This window comes from Tiliqua scincoides, chromosome 7, assembly GCF_035046505.1.
Source record: "Tiliqua scincoides isolate rTilSci1 chromosome 7, rTilSci1.hap2, whole genome shotgun sequence".
Lineage (NCBI taxonomy): Eukaryota > Metazoa > Chordata > Lepidosauria > Squamata > Scincidae > Tiliqua > Tiliqua scincoides.
Genome location: NC_089827.1, coordinates 66,498,293 through 66,513,914, shown reverse-complemented (window position 1 = coordinate 66,513,914; position 15,622 = coordinate 66,498,293). Strand labels below are relative to the sequence as shown.

At 45.2% G+C, this 15,622-nt stretch overlaps 2 protein-coding genes across 2 annotated transcripts in view; both read right to left on the bottom strand.

Moving 5' to 3' along the window:
• Nucleotides 1–14,677, bottom strand: part of POC1B (POC1 centriolar protein B) — a 51,646-nt gene extending 36,969 nt beyond the window's left edge. Inside the window, exons 1-2 of the mRNA XM_066633133.1 lie at nucleotides 14,574–14,677; nucleotides 12,764–12,848 (exon numbers count right to left, since the gene is read on the bottom strand). Of these exons, the coding sequence (XP_066489230.1) occupies nucleotides 12,764–12,848; nucleotides 14,574–14,588 (100 nt within the window). The 5' untranslated portion in view covers nucleotides 14,589–14,677. The remainder of the gene's footprint in view (nucleotides 1–12,763; nucleotides 12,849–14,573) is intronic.
• GALNT4 (polypeptide N-acetylgalactosaminyltransferase 4) lies at nucleotides 2,609–9,028 on the bottom strand. The gene has a single exon (XM_066633132.1). It carries the CDS (start codon nucleotides 9,016–9,018, stop codon nucleotides 7,267–7,269), a length of 1,752 nt encoding a protein of 583 aa, XP_066489229.1. The 5' UTR covers nucleotides 9,019–9,028; the 3' UTR covers nucleotides 2,609–7,266.
• Nucleotides 14,678–15,622: the final 945 nt, after the last annotated feature.

Here is a 15,622-nt window from a genome sequence, read left to right as displayed (position 1 = left end):
CAGATTTCTCCTCAGACTTTAATCCAAGGTGGTTTACATAGGCAGGCTGTTCTAAACCCCTGTAGGGATTTTTACAATTGAATAGTTCTAGTGTTTCATAGAACTCCTTGATCCAGCTGGATTCCTTCCCAGTCTGGCCTCTCTCTGGCCCTTCGCCTCCCACGCTCCACTTGACAGCAACTCCTCTCTGCCACCGAGGGTCAGCTCATCAGTATATCAGCATGTTGTCAGTTCTCAGGTACTTCTGGTTGTTTTGAACTGGCAGCCTCAGATCTTCAGGCATACAAGGCAGCAGCTCTACCAACTGAGCCAGACAGAAGCATGGATAGCAAGGGAAGGCAGCAATTCTGACCCTTGCTGATAAGTGAATTCACATATAAAGCGAACTGACTGTACTGCTTCCCTTGTCATGGAGCTACAAGGAATTTCCCATCATCATGCAGTTGGCCCTGATCCAACTTCATGATGTGCAGTTTTATTTTATGAATGTTTATTTGGAAATAAATCTCAGTGAGTTCAGTGGAATTTAGTTCCAGGTAAGCATGCATACAACATAGCCTAAATGCCAATAAAATCAATAGAACTTAAGGTAGTAACCATTAACTTGATTTAATGCGATTAAGATGTGACTAATGTTAGCAGAACAGGAAGTAGTATCTCTACATTATTCACCATTCAAAAGTTAAGCAATCTGTTTATAAGGCACACTTAATAAAATCCCTAAAAAAATGAATCAGTGCTGTTTCGATCTGATAGGAAGGAAAAGGTAGATATTCACATATGATACTGTCAAGTAGCTGAAGTATTTTGGACTAATTATGCTACTGACTTTATCAACAATGGGAACAACATGAGAACAATGTGGAACATTTCTCAGAAATTCACCACCACCTCCCTAGAAAATCCACTCCATTAAATGCCAATGTAGAAGCTTTTGAAGTAAGATTTTAGACTAAGAATTTGAGGTCGTGGTGTTCTGTCAGCTGTGTCATACAACAGATATGTAGGTTACAAATAATTAGACTAGCCTGAATATAGTACCACATTCCATGTTCATACTCAGGGGAGAAAAAAAAATATAGGAATTGGGTGCATAAACTAGCAAATTCAAGTATGCTGCTAGAGAACAGGAAGCTATTTTTTTTCTTGTTGCTATTGCCAGAGAAAGATAGCATTCATTTCTTCTGGTAACTGCAGATAGGAGAATGGCAGGGCATAGGGAGCTCCAAAACCCAACATGATACTGTACATTCAACTACATCCTTTTTGTGTGATAATCTAAACGTCCAAAAGTACATAAACTGGTACTTGCAAAGTATAACCCAAAGGACACAAGTGACTATATTAACTCTAGCAACAAAGTCATATCATCATGACTGTTCCATGCAATGAGTTCAGCCTCAAAACGATTTTACATAATACATAAAATTGCCTGGCAATATAAACTTCCATCCTTTGTTAAACTGTGACCCTTCCTCTATTTGCGCTGTTAGCTAAACGGAAAACTTCCTGGTGATGTCTGAACTGGAAAAAAAAATGTAAACAATCTCTATAAACCAGGATACGAAACCATGGTTCCATCCTAGTTTGGTCTGAACCACTCTTTGTTGGGTTATCTGAACAAGGTCAGTATGATTTTATATGAGAAGCAGAAATATTCTGCAACATATAGTTGGTGCTAAGACTTTTCATGGAGATAAAACCTTACCTTGGAATTAGATTTCCAAGGAAAACTCTGTCACAGATGGATACACAGGCATGCGCTGCTTAACAACTGTTTGCTTAATGACAGACTGCATATACGATGGTAGTCAAAGCACAATAGAGATGCTCTTAATAAGGCAATCGGGTCTCCCACTGCCTGCAGCAGAGTGTCTGTTTACACAACAGAGAGGCTCATAATGCAAAGAAGAAGCAATCTATCTCCAGTAGCCTGTGCAGCCAGCTAGTGTCTAGCAGGGAGTGTCTGCACAACAAAGGCAATAGATTGGACTGAAGGTTCACTTAATGACCTAATCGCACAACAACAGGAATAGGAGAATGTATCCCTTTCGTTAAGTGGTGCACACCTGTGATTAAAATTCTTCTTGTTATTATCTATCTACCAAGACTCAAATCTGCATATGATCCTAAGATGCATTGGGAAGTTCTATACACCGTAAACAAGCTCTTTCCCTGTAGACATGTGGTATACAGAGAAAACACAGACCAGGAAAGAAGCTTCTTTACAGTCCTGGCAGAATGGGTTTTACAGCACATATAAATTTTATAAAAGCTTCTCTTCTAGGCTTGCCCATTGGTCTGGGCAACAAGGGGACTCCTCTCCTACACCTGCAAGACTGCTTTTTCACTGTGCCATTGCCCTTTCTCTATCTGCATACCACTATTTCAAATAGACAGACACACCCATTCATACACACACACCACAATCGCAAATCCATCTTAGTTTTTAAAAAATCCTGTCCAGGTTTCTGTAACAGGGTTCAAAATAGTAAATGTAGTAAATTACACTAACAAATAGAAGCAACACACACAAAGCAAACTGTCAATTCAAGATTAACTGAGAAAAAGTTTATTTCTTTCTTTTTTTTAAAGAAACAGATCACATGTATACACTGTGAAGTTAATTTTCTTAAAAACAGACAATGGAAATCAGTAGTTTAAACCCCTCACAGTAATTGCCCCTAATAATTCAAAAATCATTCAAGGAAAAAAAAATGAATACCTTCATTTCTCAAATATCAAACGTTTCAGAAACGTGTAAACAATTTATTACCTTTTTCTGAAATCTCTTAGTAGCAACATTATAGTTAAGAAGATTGCCAATGCAAATTCTCAGTATAAAAAATAGATAATTTTAAGAAGTATTGTCACTATGCAGAACAACAGTTATATCATTGGCATACGGTTATTTCACAGGGAACTGCATTTCCCAGCAGAACTAAGAAAAATTAGTTCAGCTTCACTTTACATCAGTTAAGAATATTCTTAGATTTCCATACATTGGCTTTTCTGCTCAGATAACACAACTTCTTAAGTTTTTCAATCTGGTTTACAAGCAGTCCTCCATAAGGAACACAGTTGTTTCCAAATATAGAGAAAACAAAAGAAATAAGGCACATAAAAAATGCATAGCTTATTGCTTATCACACAGCTGAGCAGCTGTAATGTGCATGTGGAGAACTGAGGTGGTTCTTAAAAAAAACAACACAAGAGCAACAAGGCCACTTGTGGCTATTCATGACACTTTACCTCAGTACTACCAAACCATCTCACAATACTAAAGTGTCCCAGAAATTCCTTGGCACATCAGTTTAGGTAAATGTGCATAGAGGAATCTGACTGAAATAAGGCAGAGCAATTGCGTTTTCAAATTAGTCAGTTCCAATTTGTGCAAGTTTATCAAAAGAACAAATATGAAGTCTCGGGGTAGATTTGGATTATTTCTTGTTACACACTGACAATCATCACTGTGGGACCAGATTGCCACAAGATGGTCCAAAGAGTCCAATAAAGGTTGGATAACTTCAGATGACCCAGACCCATCTACCTCTCACTATGCAGCAAATGCAATATTCACCTCTATATCACAAACAAAAATTGGCAATCTGAATCTAATCTAAGACACTGTTGCCTATGACACCTTAGGTAGCAAACTTAAACACATCTACCTTAAGCAAGTCCTATCAGAAAGCACTGTTGTGCTGGTCTGAGAAGATGCATTCCTTTTATTGGCAATACTGCACAAGTCTGTTGCCTAATGCGCAGTTTGGCACTGCACTGTGCCAGGAAAAGAACTACAAAAGAGTCCGTGCTCAGGGTACACCTCAAGTTCCCCTCTCCTTCACAGATTGGTTTCTATATCCCTTTGTGTATTCTGAAAAGGCAACAGATAGAGAGTGCAAACAATTAAAAAAAATTAATTCAATTTTGTTCCACATAGATACATATTTTAATGCTGCCAAGATTGAAGTATCCAAAATTATTTGCATTTTTGGCAAGGTCTGGCATATGCTAAACCTAGGGGGATGAGAGAGGAAAGTATGAGAAGCAACAGAAATTGGTAGAAAAATGGAGTCATGGAATGGTAGCATTGAGGAAAGAAGCAGCAACCACTTAAGGTATAACATTTCCTCTCCCATGAGCACCAGAAACCCTACCACCTTTCAGTTTTATAAGTATCAAGACAGGCAAGACTGTGAGTTGCAGGTTACAGTAAAAGCGTAATTGCTGGTGGTGCATTTTACTCATTTATTTTGTTCCTATCATTTCAATTCACATAAGTTTGCAAGTTTTTTAATTGTTGCAAAAACCTACAAACTGTTCCACTCAGGGATGATGACAGGATGAGTGAGAACACCAGAGGTGATTACGCTGCCATGATGTCACCTTCAACTGTCTTAAAATGTTATGCATCTACCTTCGGCCTACGCTACCCCATAATTCCAAGTTGCTTCATCAAGCAGTAACATTAGAAATCTAGTTTTTTTAAAAATGGGAGCTGGCCTTGTTGAAATTGCACATTTCAAAGTAAAATTAGAATCTATGAGCACACAGTGGGCAAGACCGGTTTTGTCTACAGCTAGAGCGCCAAGCTACCACAACACTTCACAATAATAATATAGGAAACCTGTATCTTGTAACTTAGAAACTCTTCTGAGAGCTAACGTGGCTAACAATTCAGGCTCATTTACCTAGTAGTCTCCTACTGTCTCTCTCAACTTCACTTATACAAGTGCTTAACTTGAGAAATTCCTTTTGTGAAACTGTTTTTCTTCAGTGTAAATCAGGAATTCAGTAACCTATTCCAGAAGTAGGTAGGTACAACACATCATAGGCCTCTAATGTGGACCCTTCCTTATGCACAGACTGTAGCGCTTGTGAACACGCCAGTGTTCCCTACATATGGCATTAGGACAGGTAGAAAACCAAGGCAGGATGTCTGCCAGCATTATGCAGTCTGCTTCTTCCCTAAGCTGGTGGCAATCCATAATTACGCCTTTCTTATGACTAAGCCCTTAAAATCACCAGCTGCTAGTTTGTGATGACCCTGTTCTTCCTCTACTTCATATGTCCTTCAGTGAGTGAGGATTCACCATGTCTGTTGTGCTAACTAAAACACGTTTATGACGACAGAAAAGACAAAGAGAACAGTTGCATGAGGGACCCATAGTACCAAGGACTCCATCTAGCAAAAGTTACAGCCCAAGCCTTTGGCGTCTCAGCACCAGCACTGGAGTCCCAGTGCCAGCACTCAGTGTCACAAACATGCCATAAGATACGTTTGCGCCACTATGAGAGTAAGTGGCACTGATGGGGGGGCTGCACCACTCCATCACTGCCACAGATTGATTTCTAACCACTGACAGAGAGGAGATGAGTGCTGAGAGGTGTGGGGGAGTGAGGAGAGTAGAGGGAAAATGTGGGGGAAGAGCAGAATGGTTGGTGGAAGCTGCTTGGGAGGGAGGTGGAACAGGCAGCGGCCTCATCTGCTAAATCCTATCCCTGTGTTGAGCTTAGAAGCCTGACATGGGGCTTCTCAAGTCTGAGCCAGCAATTTAGCTGGTGCTGCGTTGAGAAGCCCCAATGAGCAGGCTGTGGTTTTATTCAGGATCAATGTCCAAGGAGACCTTCAACCTGATGTATCCAGCACAGGATACAGGATACTATCCTGTGCTGGATAGTATTGGGTCCTTAGCCACAACTAAACCCTGATGAAAGAAAGAATTAACCTTCAAGTGTGGTCTTCATTTCTACTAATTTTTAACATTAACTAACTTTTACTGGACTGCGCCCAACAAATACATGGATTAGTAATACAACATATTTTGATCAAAGCTCAAGCTTTGTTCCATTTTTCCAACCAAGAGGCAGCAGTTTTGTAGCTTCAAGAGTTGCCTTTCAGAATCATTCTCCTTCAGAGGAGTTCTACTATGTTCTTCTACAGCCCGAAACAATGCCTCTCATTTATTCCTCTCCCATGATCTCTGCTTGGGTACTATACTTTTACCTTTTCAGAGGGAATGGATTCCCTTTTCAGAGACTGAAGTCTCAGGCAACATTCACATTTGATGCACACTGTTCCTCTCACTACATAATCTCTTGAGCAAAACCCTCTGTTTTCAAAGAAAAGATTTGGACTGCAACAATTAAAATGCTATTTTCTACTACAAGAAACCTGAATTAGCCAAGCAGCTACAAACAGTTTTGAGGAATGGATGAGGAAATAGAACAACACCTTCTTAGGTGTATGAGGAAATAGGACAACACTACCTAAGGGCATATTGCGTTGTTGAACAAGAGTAACTACAGCAAAAAAAAAATGTGAATTGTATCTTAGTACACTGAATGCATTGAGGGCCATCTACAAAACCAATTTCCCTTACCCCCTGGCACATTAATACATTTTTAAAAGGGAAACACACAAGACGTTACGTAAACTGTAATGAGGCAGAGATCATAAACACCATCAAAAACTTAATGTTAACATTAACTTGGGTGGTTTGGGTAAAAGAAACAATCTAGATTATTTTCCTCTTTCTATTCTTTTCAATTAATGTTATAAGATTTTTAAAAGAAACCACTTGACACTACTATTTCCAACCTTAGTTACAACTTGATTATTCTGCCCTCATCCCAAGTTAACATCTGATCGCTTTTAGCACTTGTAGACAGCATGCAGTTCTTCATTGTTCTTCCTTAATTAAATATAAACAAAATATACACACCCAAGGCACATCAAGAACTAGAGGAACAGGCTCAGTTCTACCATTCTTTGCTTCCCCTAAAGGTAGGAAATCATCCTTCCTCCCAATAGAGTCACCAGTCTTTCCAGTTCAACCTTCAAATAAGACAGCATCCTAAGGTGATGTTTCTTCTCCATCCCGAATAACTTCATTAGCCATCCACTATATATATACTGTTGAAAAAGCCTTAATATAGGATCAGTGCTGTGGCTGTAAAAGCAATTCAATGTCAGCTTTCCTGCCTGATGCTACAGTAACATCTTTTGCACTGAATAAGAGACATGAGGTTTCATCAAGATTATGTTGCTCCCTCGAACTATTGCATATACATTTTTTAAGTAACACTTTAGAACAAAAGGCACTTTTAACTGCTTTTTCATGCTCAGTCCATTGCAGGTCTCAGTTCATTTTTTTTTAAATCCTTTAAAAAGACGGTGTAGAAAAAGTGGTATAGAAATCATGTCTCTAGAAATTATTCAGCTGGCAATAGTCTTGGACAGAGGCTAGATCAATGGTAATTCTATTTCTCAAACTTCCACACTTGATTTTTATCTGCAGCATTACATGTCCTCATTTCTACATCAGGCCGTCCCTCAGGGGTGCGATAAGCACTAAGGCACTTGGCTGAATGTGGATGATAAATGGTGCCATCTTCTCTAAAATGCCATATAATGGTTTCCGGGACTGTAGATCCATCTTTTGGACAATTTCTCATGCCTACAAAATCCTTCTGTTCAGGAACTTCAGCACAGAGTTCAGTCACCGAATTAAATCGGATTTCTTTATTGGAGGTGTACTCAAAAAACTGGTTGCCTCCTTGGCCATGACATCCAAAGAGATTCACGTGGGCCCCAGTAGGATTGTGTTCAGGTGAATTGTAATCCAGACACTCTGAAGAGATCCCTATGCTATGGATGGCTCCATGCCAGCCAGTTCGATCCTCTGGTACGTGTAAGTTAGGAAATATATTTTTCAAATACCAGTCGAAGTTCTTGCACTTCAGACGCTCTCTTAAGAGTTTTCTTTCTGAAAGATCTCCATAGTTTTCCTTCCGTGCAGGAGGATTTCTGTTATAGAAGTGCTCTTTATATTCATCCATCCACACCTCAGCGGCACGTGCCGTGTTCTGGAGAAAGTTTGGTCTGGCATATGGAGCCCGCTTTGGAAACACGTGTCCCACATGGGAACAAGGGTGAATCTCCAATAAACCCCCACATTGCCATACTCTAAATGAGAGTTCCAGGTTCTCCCCACCCCAGACATCCATCCCCATATCATACGTACCAAGGTATTCAAAATACTTTTTACTCACAGCAAAGAGCCCTCCGGCCATAGTTGGGGATCTTAATGGATCGGTTTTAGATTTTCGCCTTCGGCGTTCATAATCAGGTACAGAGTGCCACTGAAATGTCAGCCGCCAATCAAATCCCCCAATCATGGGTTCTGCTGACTGCATGTAAAATTCAAATGTATTCCAATCAATTGTATCAATAACGGGGCAAATGATCACACTCTCATTCTCTGCAATTCTTTCGAGCAGGGGCTCCAGCCACCCAGGGACGCACTCGCAGTGGCAGTCCAGAAAGGTGAGGACGTCACCTGTCGCAAAGGTGGCTCCGATTAAGCGGGCACGAACCAGCCCTTCTCGCTTGTTAGTTCTTATCAAGCGGACTCTTTTCAGAGTGCTGATGTACTTTTCAAGCTCGCTCTTCAGGTACACCTTGTCGCTCAGGTCGTCGACCAGTATGATTTCCTTGAGGAGAATGGCTGGGGATGTCTCCAGCACGCTGTGGATCGTCCGCAGCAACGTGGACCAGGCTTCATTGTAGAAGGCGATGACCACAGATGTGGTGGGGAGCTTTCGGTACTGGTACACCTTGGACTTGCACTCGGGCATCCTGCTGTCCTGTATGTGGCGGTGCAGAGAGATCTTGTCGCTCAGGTAGATATTGATGGCGTACTTCTCTATCAGGTCCTCCTCCAGCTTCTTCTCCTCTGGGCTCAGCTGCAGGTGGGCAGGCTTCCCCCACTCTCCCGGGGCAGAGGGCTGGGGGGGACCCTTCTGGTAGACTGGACGGGCCAGCTCCTGGGGCTGCTCCGCCCGGTCAGAGAAGCGCCTCTCCCACCTGCCCTTGGTGATGCTGTCCCCGGAGGAGGGCGCCTGGAAGGTGGAGATGGACAGCTCCAGGACCAGGAAGACCACTGTCAGGAGCCCCAGGAGCAGGCAGCTCCTGCCCAGCCAGGGAGACCTCCTGGCCAGCCGGATCCTCATGGCAGGCGCTGGAGGCAGGCAGGCAGGCTGGAGAAGTTCTGGCCCCTTCCCGGGGAGAGGAGCAGTTCCGGGCTGTGCGGAGGCTCCCTCCTTCCCGGATACAGAGGCGGGCTGGGGGTGGAGGGAGCCTGCAGCGAAGGAGCGATCCGGGCGCAACCCCACCTCCCGGCCCGCCTCGGCTCCTTCCTCCTCGCCCGGGACGGAGCCCTCCCACCGCGCCTGCCCGGCCATTCGCTCCAGAAGTTGTCGCGCAGGGGAGAGAAGGAGGCGGCGGCTCCCCGGCCCGCTCGGCCCCAGGCACGCCGCGCACCGCTCACCTCCGCCTCCTCGGGAGTCAAGCCCCGCGAACGGCGCTGGGGCTGCCTCCCCAGGGATGCCCAAGCTCGCCCCATCCCACTGATGCCTACCAGCCTGGGTCCCAAAGAGCGTCTAGCAGGGCAGCCTCTGAGCGCAGTCCTGGGCAGGTCTACACGGGAGTCAGCCTCGCTGAGGTCAATGGGGAAGTGTGTGTGGATAGAAGGACAGGCAGCTTTTGGGGGGAGTACTTTCCTCCAGGAAGCCCCACTGACTGAACACAGTGCTGGGACAGTGCAGTCCTGGGCACGTCTACTCAGAAGTCAGTGCCATTATGTTCAGTGTGGCTTACTCCTAGGAAAGTGTGTGTAGGATTGCAGCCTCCAGGCCCAATCCTCAGCGCCGTGCAGCACTTTCCTTGAGGAAGCCCACTGACTGAACAGAGCTGGAACAGACTAACAGTGCAGTCCTAGGCATGTCTACTCAGAAGTAAGTGCCATTGTGTTCAGTGAGGCTTACTGCTAGGAAAATACAGCCATGCCATGGGGGGGGGGCAGTCACAGAGCTCTGCTCAAGGTAAGGGAACATTTGTCCACTTACCTCAGGGCTGCACTGTGGCTGCATCAGTGCTGGAAAGTTGAATAGGATTGGGTCCTTACTTCTGAGTAAACAGGCATAGGCTTGTGCTGCTTTCTCAAGGCCTCTAGCTGCCTCTCCTCACCATCCTCGTACACCTGTCAGCTGTTTTTACTGTTTGTCTGTTTTATTAGTTGTCTTGTGATGCCAATGAAGGTTTCTGACATCCCTGTACACAAGTCTGTCTGGAACCAGCAGGTGATCGTTCCAGGTTAACATGAAGCACAACAAATCTTTAGCAGACTTGGGAACGGAAGGGACTGATGTGTGATGGCACAATGGCAGTGGAACAGGAGCCCCTTTGTTTTAGCATCACTCCACTTTCAGTTGCTATAATTTGAGGCTGATGGTCAGTCTTCTACAGCTGCTGTCATTCTGCTGCAGAATCTGCCACTGGTGTTTTAACTCTAATCACCCCATACTCCAGACAGTGTGATTCCCTTTTCATTTCCCCCCTTGAATCACTCAGTCCAGTTTCTAGCATTTTTAAATGACCCATTCAATGCAAAGTCAAACTTTCAATGCTCATTCCACCTTCTGACCACTCATTTAAGTAGTTTGGTCCATTATCCTGTCTGTAAATGACTACAGTGTTTCTCAAACTGTGGGTGGGACCAATTAGGCAGGTCCCAAGCCCATTTCAGGTAGGTCCCTATTCATTTCAATGTGTATTTTCTTTTTAATATATTATACTTGATGCAACCAAGGTATGTTACTGCATTCTGGGAAATGTTACAGTTCTGTACAGTACTTTTAACAGGCTACTATGTATATGCTTTTAACAATGATAGTCAATGGGGCTTACTCCTGGGAAAGTGTGGATTGGATTGCAACTTTGCAATGTTTGGGGAACTGTTTTTAAAAAGATCAGCAACTGCTTGGGAGGGCTAGGAATGTTCTTTATTTTAAATAGATTTTTAAGCATATTCTTTTTGTAAACTTTTAATTTACCTAATTTTGATTTTGTCATATGAGGGTGCTAATTTTTCCTGCTTGATGATACTTCTGTACAAGACATTACTTCCAGGTTAATGACATTACTTCCAGTGGGTCCCAACAGATTGTCATTCTAAAAAAGTGGGTCCCAGTGCTAAAAAGTTTGAGAACCACTGGGCTATGACTTTATCTACCATTGATACTAGAGACTGGGAATAGCTTGACCTATCCTACATTGTTGGGCTCCCTAAGTGATGAGAATGTATGGGGAAAACACATCCCAGAGGCATTCCTAGTTGGGGGGGGGAGCAAAACAGTAAATGTCTTCAGATGCCTGTGTAAAGTGGCTCCTCCCCCTCCAAGCCTGAGCCAGTCTCAGCTATGAAGGCAAAGCAGAGGCATCTCCTCCTCTGCTTTGCTCTTGCCTTCCGGAATGGCTTGGAAGTGGAGGGGGAAGAGCCGCATTACAGGGCATACAGGGGCCTAAAGACACTTACTGCTTTGCTCCCCACCAGGAACACCTCTGACACATCCATTCTTTATTAGTATGGAATACATCTTGATAGTACCCACATATTATGTGTATTTATATCCCAACTTTCTTCCATGGTGGAACTCAAAGCAATATCTATGGAATACCCAGGTGGCCAGAACTATATTCACTTCACTTCAGCAAGGTTGCTCATCACATGCTTTCAACCAGGTCCTGAAACAAGGGACAAGACCCCCTTAGCCATATAGATATACAAAAGGAGTATACAAATGCACAACATAGCCTCCCTCTCCAAAGAATTCTCATCTGTCCCATCCATAAAATATTCTGCAGTACAGAGAACATCCTGCTCATTATACTGGCCAAGCTGATAAATACTGGCTGGGAATTGTGCACTGCTGTTTTGTTCCTTGGATAAGTAAATAGATACATCATGCTCTAGATCATTGGCAATTTTTAGCGCAATCTGTACAGGACGCAAGCAAGACTAACATTGGTAAATTCTAAATAACGGAACTACCTATGTTTATAATACATATTACAGTTTTGCAAGACACAGGCTGAAATTCTATACACACTGCCCTGGGAGTAAGCCCACTGAACACAATGGGAAACACTTCTGAATAAGCATGCATAGGAGTTGCGCTCACCATCTTGCAGTACGCATGGGCTGCTCTCCCATTTCACCTCATTTGGTAGCATTTCCCCCCAGTGGTCTGTTCAAATGTCTCTCCCACTTTTCAATACTGAATTTCCTACTCCACAATAGGATCTAGAATGCAAATTATTCCTCAGTAAATAGTTCTCACTGGGGACCATATTTTTCTTTTTCAAGGGACTAGGCCAGGGGTTTCCAAACCCCGGCCCGGGGGCCAGATGCGGCCTGCAGCAAGCCTCTTTCCAGCCTGCGGTCAACTTCTTGTCCCCTGAAAGCCTCTGGCCCACTCAACTGAACATGACCAGAACTGTGCTCTGATTGTGTCTGGAGAGTGTTCTGAGGGCCAGAGAGGTTGAATGGATGAGCCCATTCATTCATTTATTCACTCATCTAAGTTCAATCTCTAATTTATTTATTTAAATTTTATATTTAAATTTGTTTCCAGCCCCCCACACCGCGCAAGATATTTGATTTGGCCCTCTGGCCAAAAAGTTTGGAGACCCCTGGACTAGGCTAACATATCCTCTGCTTACAGAGTGCTTTAGGCCAAAAACATCATTATTTGGTGCAGTGTCCCTGAGCCTGCCCATATCAGGAAGCACGTCAATAAATAACTGCAAAAGCGAGCTGGACCACTTCCTTTTTTTTTAAATGTGTGAAGATACCATTAAAGAGACCCTTTTGTTCATACACTTGAACCATTTGTTCATATACTTCAACAAACTTACCAAGTACTCTAGTAGTTGGACTGAAAGCAACACAGGTGACTGCATCTTTGTGGCCTTTAAAATGACGGAGCAATATAGGATCCTCCTGATAAAGAAAAACATGCAGAAGAGTTACAGTTGTTTTTAAGTTATATTTGAAAACAGACACTAAAGGTGCAATCCTAACCAACTTTCCAGCACTAACTTAGCCACAATGCAAGGTAACAAACATGCCCTTACCTTGAAGGGTCTCTCTTGACTGTCTCCCCACTGCAGGATGCAGTGCATGCCACACTGGCACAGTTATGTCAGTGCTGGAAAGTTGGTTAGGATTGTGCCCATAGTTTGATGCAGCAATACATAAACTGCTGCAATTTAAAGTGCTACAATAAATGTATTAGTTATATTTGCAAGCTACTAATCCAGGAGGGCCTTTTCAATCTGTGTCTTGCAAGACTCTGTTACCAGATACTGCATCCTCAATGGATTTGTCAATGAAACTCTGTTACCATTCATTGACAAATCCCTTGAGGATGCAGTATCTGAGTTAAGACTATTTTAACACACAAGCTACAAGTCTAAAGTACAGGCAGTAGGGATTGACTGTATGGATAGCCTGGGTATAGTAAAGTGACTGCATTTGAGGAAGTGTTTCAGAGCTGTACTTTTAACAGGCTACTTTGTATATGTTTTTAGCAATGATAGTCAGTGGGGCTTACTCCCAGGTAAGTGTGGGTAGGGTTGCAGCCTTTGGGATGTTTGGGGAATTGTGATATCACTTCCGGCCATCTGTTGGCAACCTTCAGTCTCGAAAGACTATGGTATCGCGCTCTGAATGGTGGTTCTGGAACAGTGTCTAGTGTGGCTGAAAAGGCCAATTTGGGAGTGACAATCCCTTCCACACTGGGAGCAAGTGCAGTCTGTCCCTGGTCTGTCTCCCTGGCTATGGGCCTTCCTTCTTTGCCTCAGTCTGTTGGCCAAGTGTCTCTTCAAACTGGGAAAGGCCATGCTGCACAGCCTGCCTCCAAGTGGGCCGCTCAGAGGCCAGGGTTTCCCACTTGTTGAGGTCCACTCCTAAGGCCTTCAGATCCCTCTTGCAGATGTCCATGTATTACTTCCAGGTTAATGACATCACTTCTGGTAGGTTCTGACAGACGGTCATTCTAAAAAGTGGTCCTGGTGCTAAAAGGTTTGAGAGCCAGTGGTGTGGAGGGTCAGACTAGGAGGAAGGAAACTCTGGTTCAAAGACAAGGCTGAGTTGCTCGCAGGGCGACCAGATTCAATGGAGGGCGGAGAGCCTGCACCTTTAACCATCTGAAGAAGGGGGAATTTGGGCAGGTGCAGCTTTCTAAACCCTTCAGTGTTGAGGTGTGTGTGTGTAGGTGTGGGATGTTGGAAAGTGTGTGTGGGGGGGGTGGAGGTGGAATGTGTGTGGGTCAGGTGCTGGGTGCGTGCATGAGTGTGTGATGTGCTGTGTGGTAGGTGTGTTGGGGGATGTGTGTGAAGTGGGTGTGGGGTATGTGTGTGGTGTGTTGGGGGGATGTGTGCCGTAGGTGTGTGGAGCTGTTTGTGTGGGAGTGAGGTGCTGGGTGTGTGTATGAGTGTGTGTGTTGGGGGGGGTGGGTATGTATGGGGTGTGTGAGGTGTTGAAGAGTGGGTGTGGTGGAGGTGTGTGTGTGTGTGGAGGGGGCGTCGGGGGGCACAGTGAGTGTCCAGGGGAGAGGCGGAGAGCCGGGCTGGGCCTCCAAGCTGAGCGCGGCTGCCCAGGTGGCTCCTCCCGCGCAGGGGCGAAGGCCTCTGGGGAGCAGCGCGGCGCCCCCTCCCCGCCTACCAGCGCCGACGCCATCAGCAGCCTCGCCCCGACCTCTGCGGGCCTGTCAAAGTCCCCGCGCCGGCTGCGCTGCGCCGCGCCCCAGACCAGAGCAGTCGAGCCTCGCGCTTTCGCCGCACGGAAGGGAAGACATCGCCGCATAGGCGCTCCGCCCGCGCTCTTAAAGGGGCCGCGTCGCCGAAGCCCTCTTGTCACGGTTGCCTAGCGACGGCGCGCGCGTGTCGGCTGGCGGCGCGCGGGAAGGGGGGCCGCGCACGCGCCCTTTGGAATGTTGGAAATAGTGCGGTTTCTCAGGCTGTGCGTCGGGACCCACTAGGTGGGTCGGGAGCCCACTTCAGGTGGGTCCCCATTCGTTTCAATATTTTGTTTTTAATACGTTAGACTGGTCTGTGACTGCGTGTGGGGAAGTGTAGCAGAGCTGCACTTTAAACGGAAACACAAAAGAATCCCTGCCGGCAGGCCCTGGTGCAAGGCTCAGGGAAGCAGCTCCAGCAGCAGTGAAGGCTGCAGGCTTCATTTCAGCGCAGGCGGAGGGGGCCTCCTGGGGCTCACGGCCAAAGGAAACAGGCACACGCAGCTTCTGGCCCCCAGGCCAGGGTTTGAAGACCCCTGGTCTAGAGCGGCCGTTTTCAACCACTGTGCCCTGCCACACACTGGTGTGCCGCAGAAATTTGGGACATGGTCATTTATGAGCAGGGCCGTTGAGGGATGAAAGCCCCCACACACACAGGGACTGTGGTGTGCCCTGTCACTCATGGCACTTTGCCATGAGGGAAGAGGGTGAAAAGCTGCTCTACAGTCTTGTCTATCTGATAGGTCACACTTTGCCGAAGAGGTGGGCAGGCACTCGATAGGGTGCAATTTGCATCAAGGGGGGGGGGGTTTGCCCTTAAAGCCTGGAAAATTACAAAGTTTCTGAAGACAGGTAGAGAGCAGCAGAACTCCTAATAAGTGAGAAGGTACCTCTAGCATAACACATCATCTCAGGCACATCTCTTGCTAGTGGCCTGGTACCATTATCTTAACGCCCTCCACTAGCATAAACACCA

Excerpts from the sequence above, each read along its gene's own strand:
- GALNT4 (XM_066633132.1), bottom strand. The coding sequence starts at position 9,018 with ATGAGGATCCGGCTGGCCAGGAGGTCTCCCTGGCTGGGCAGGAGCTGC.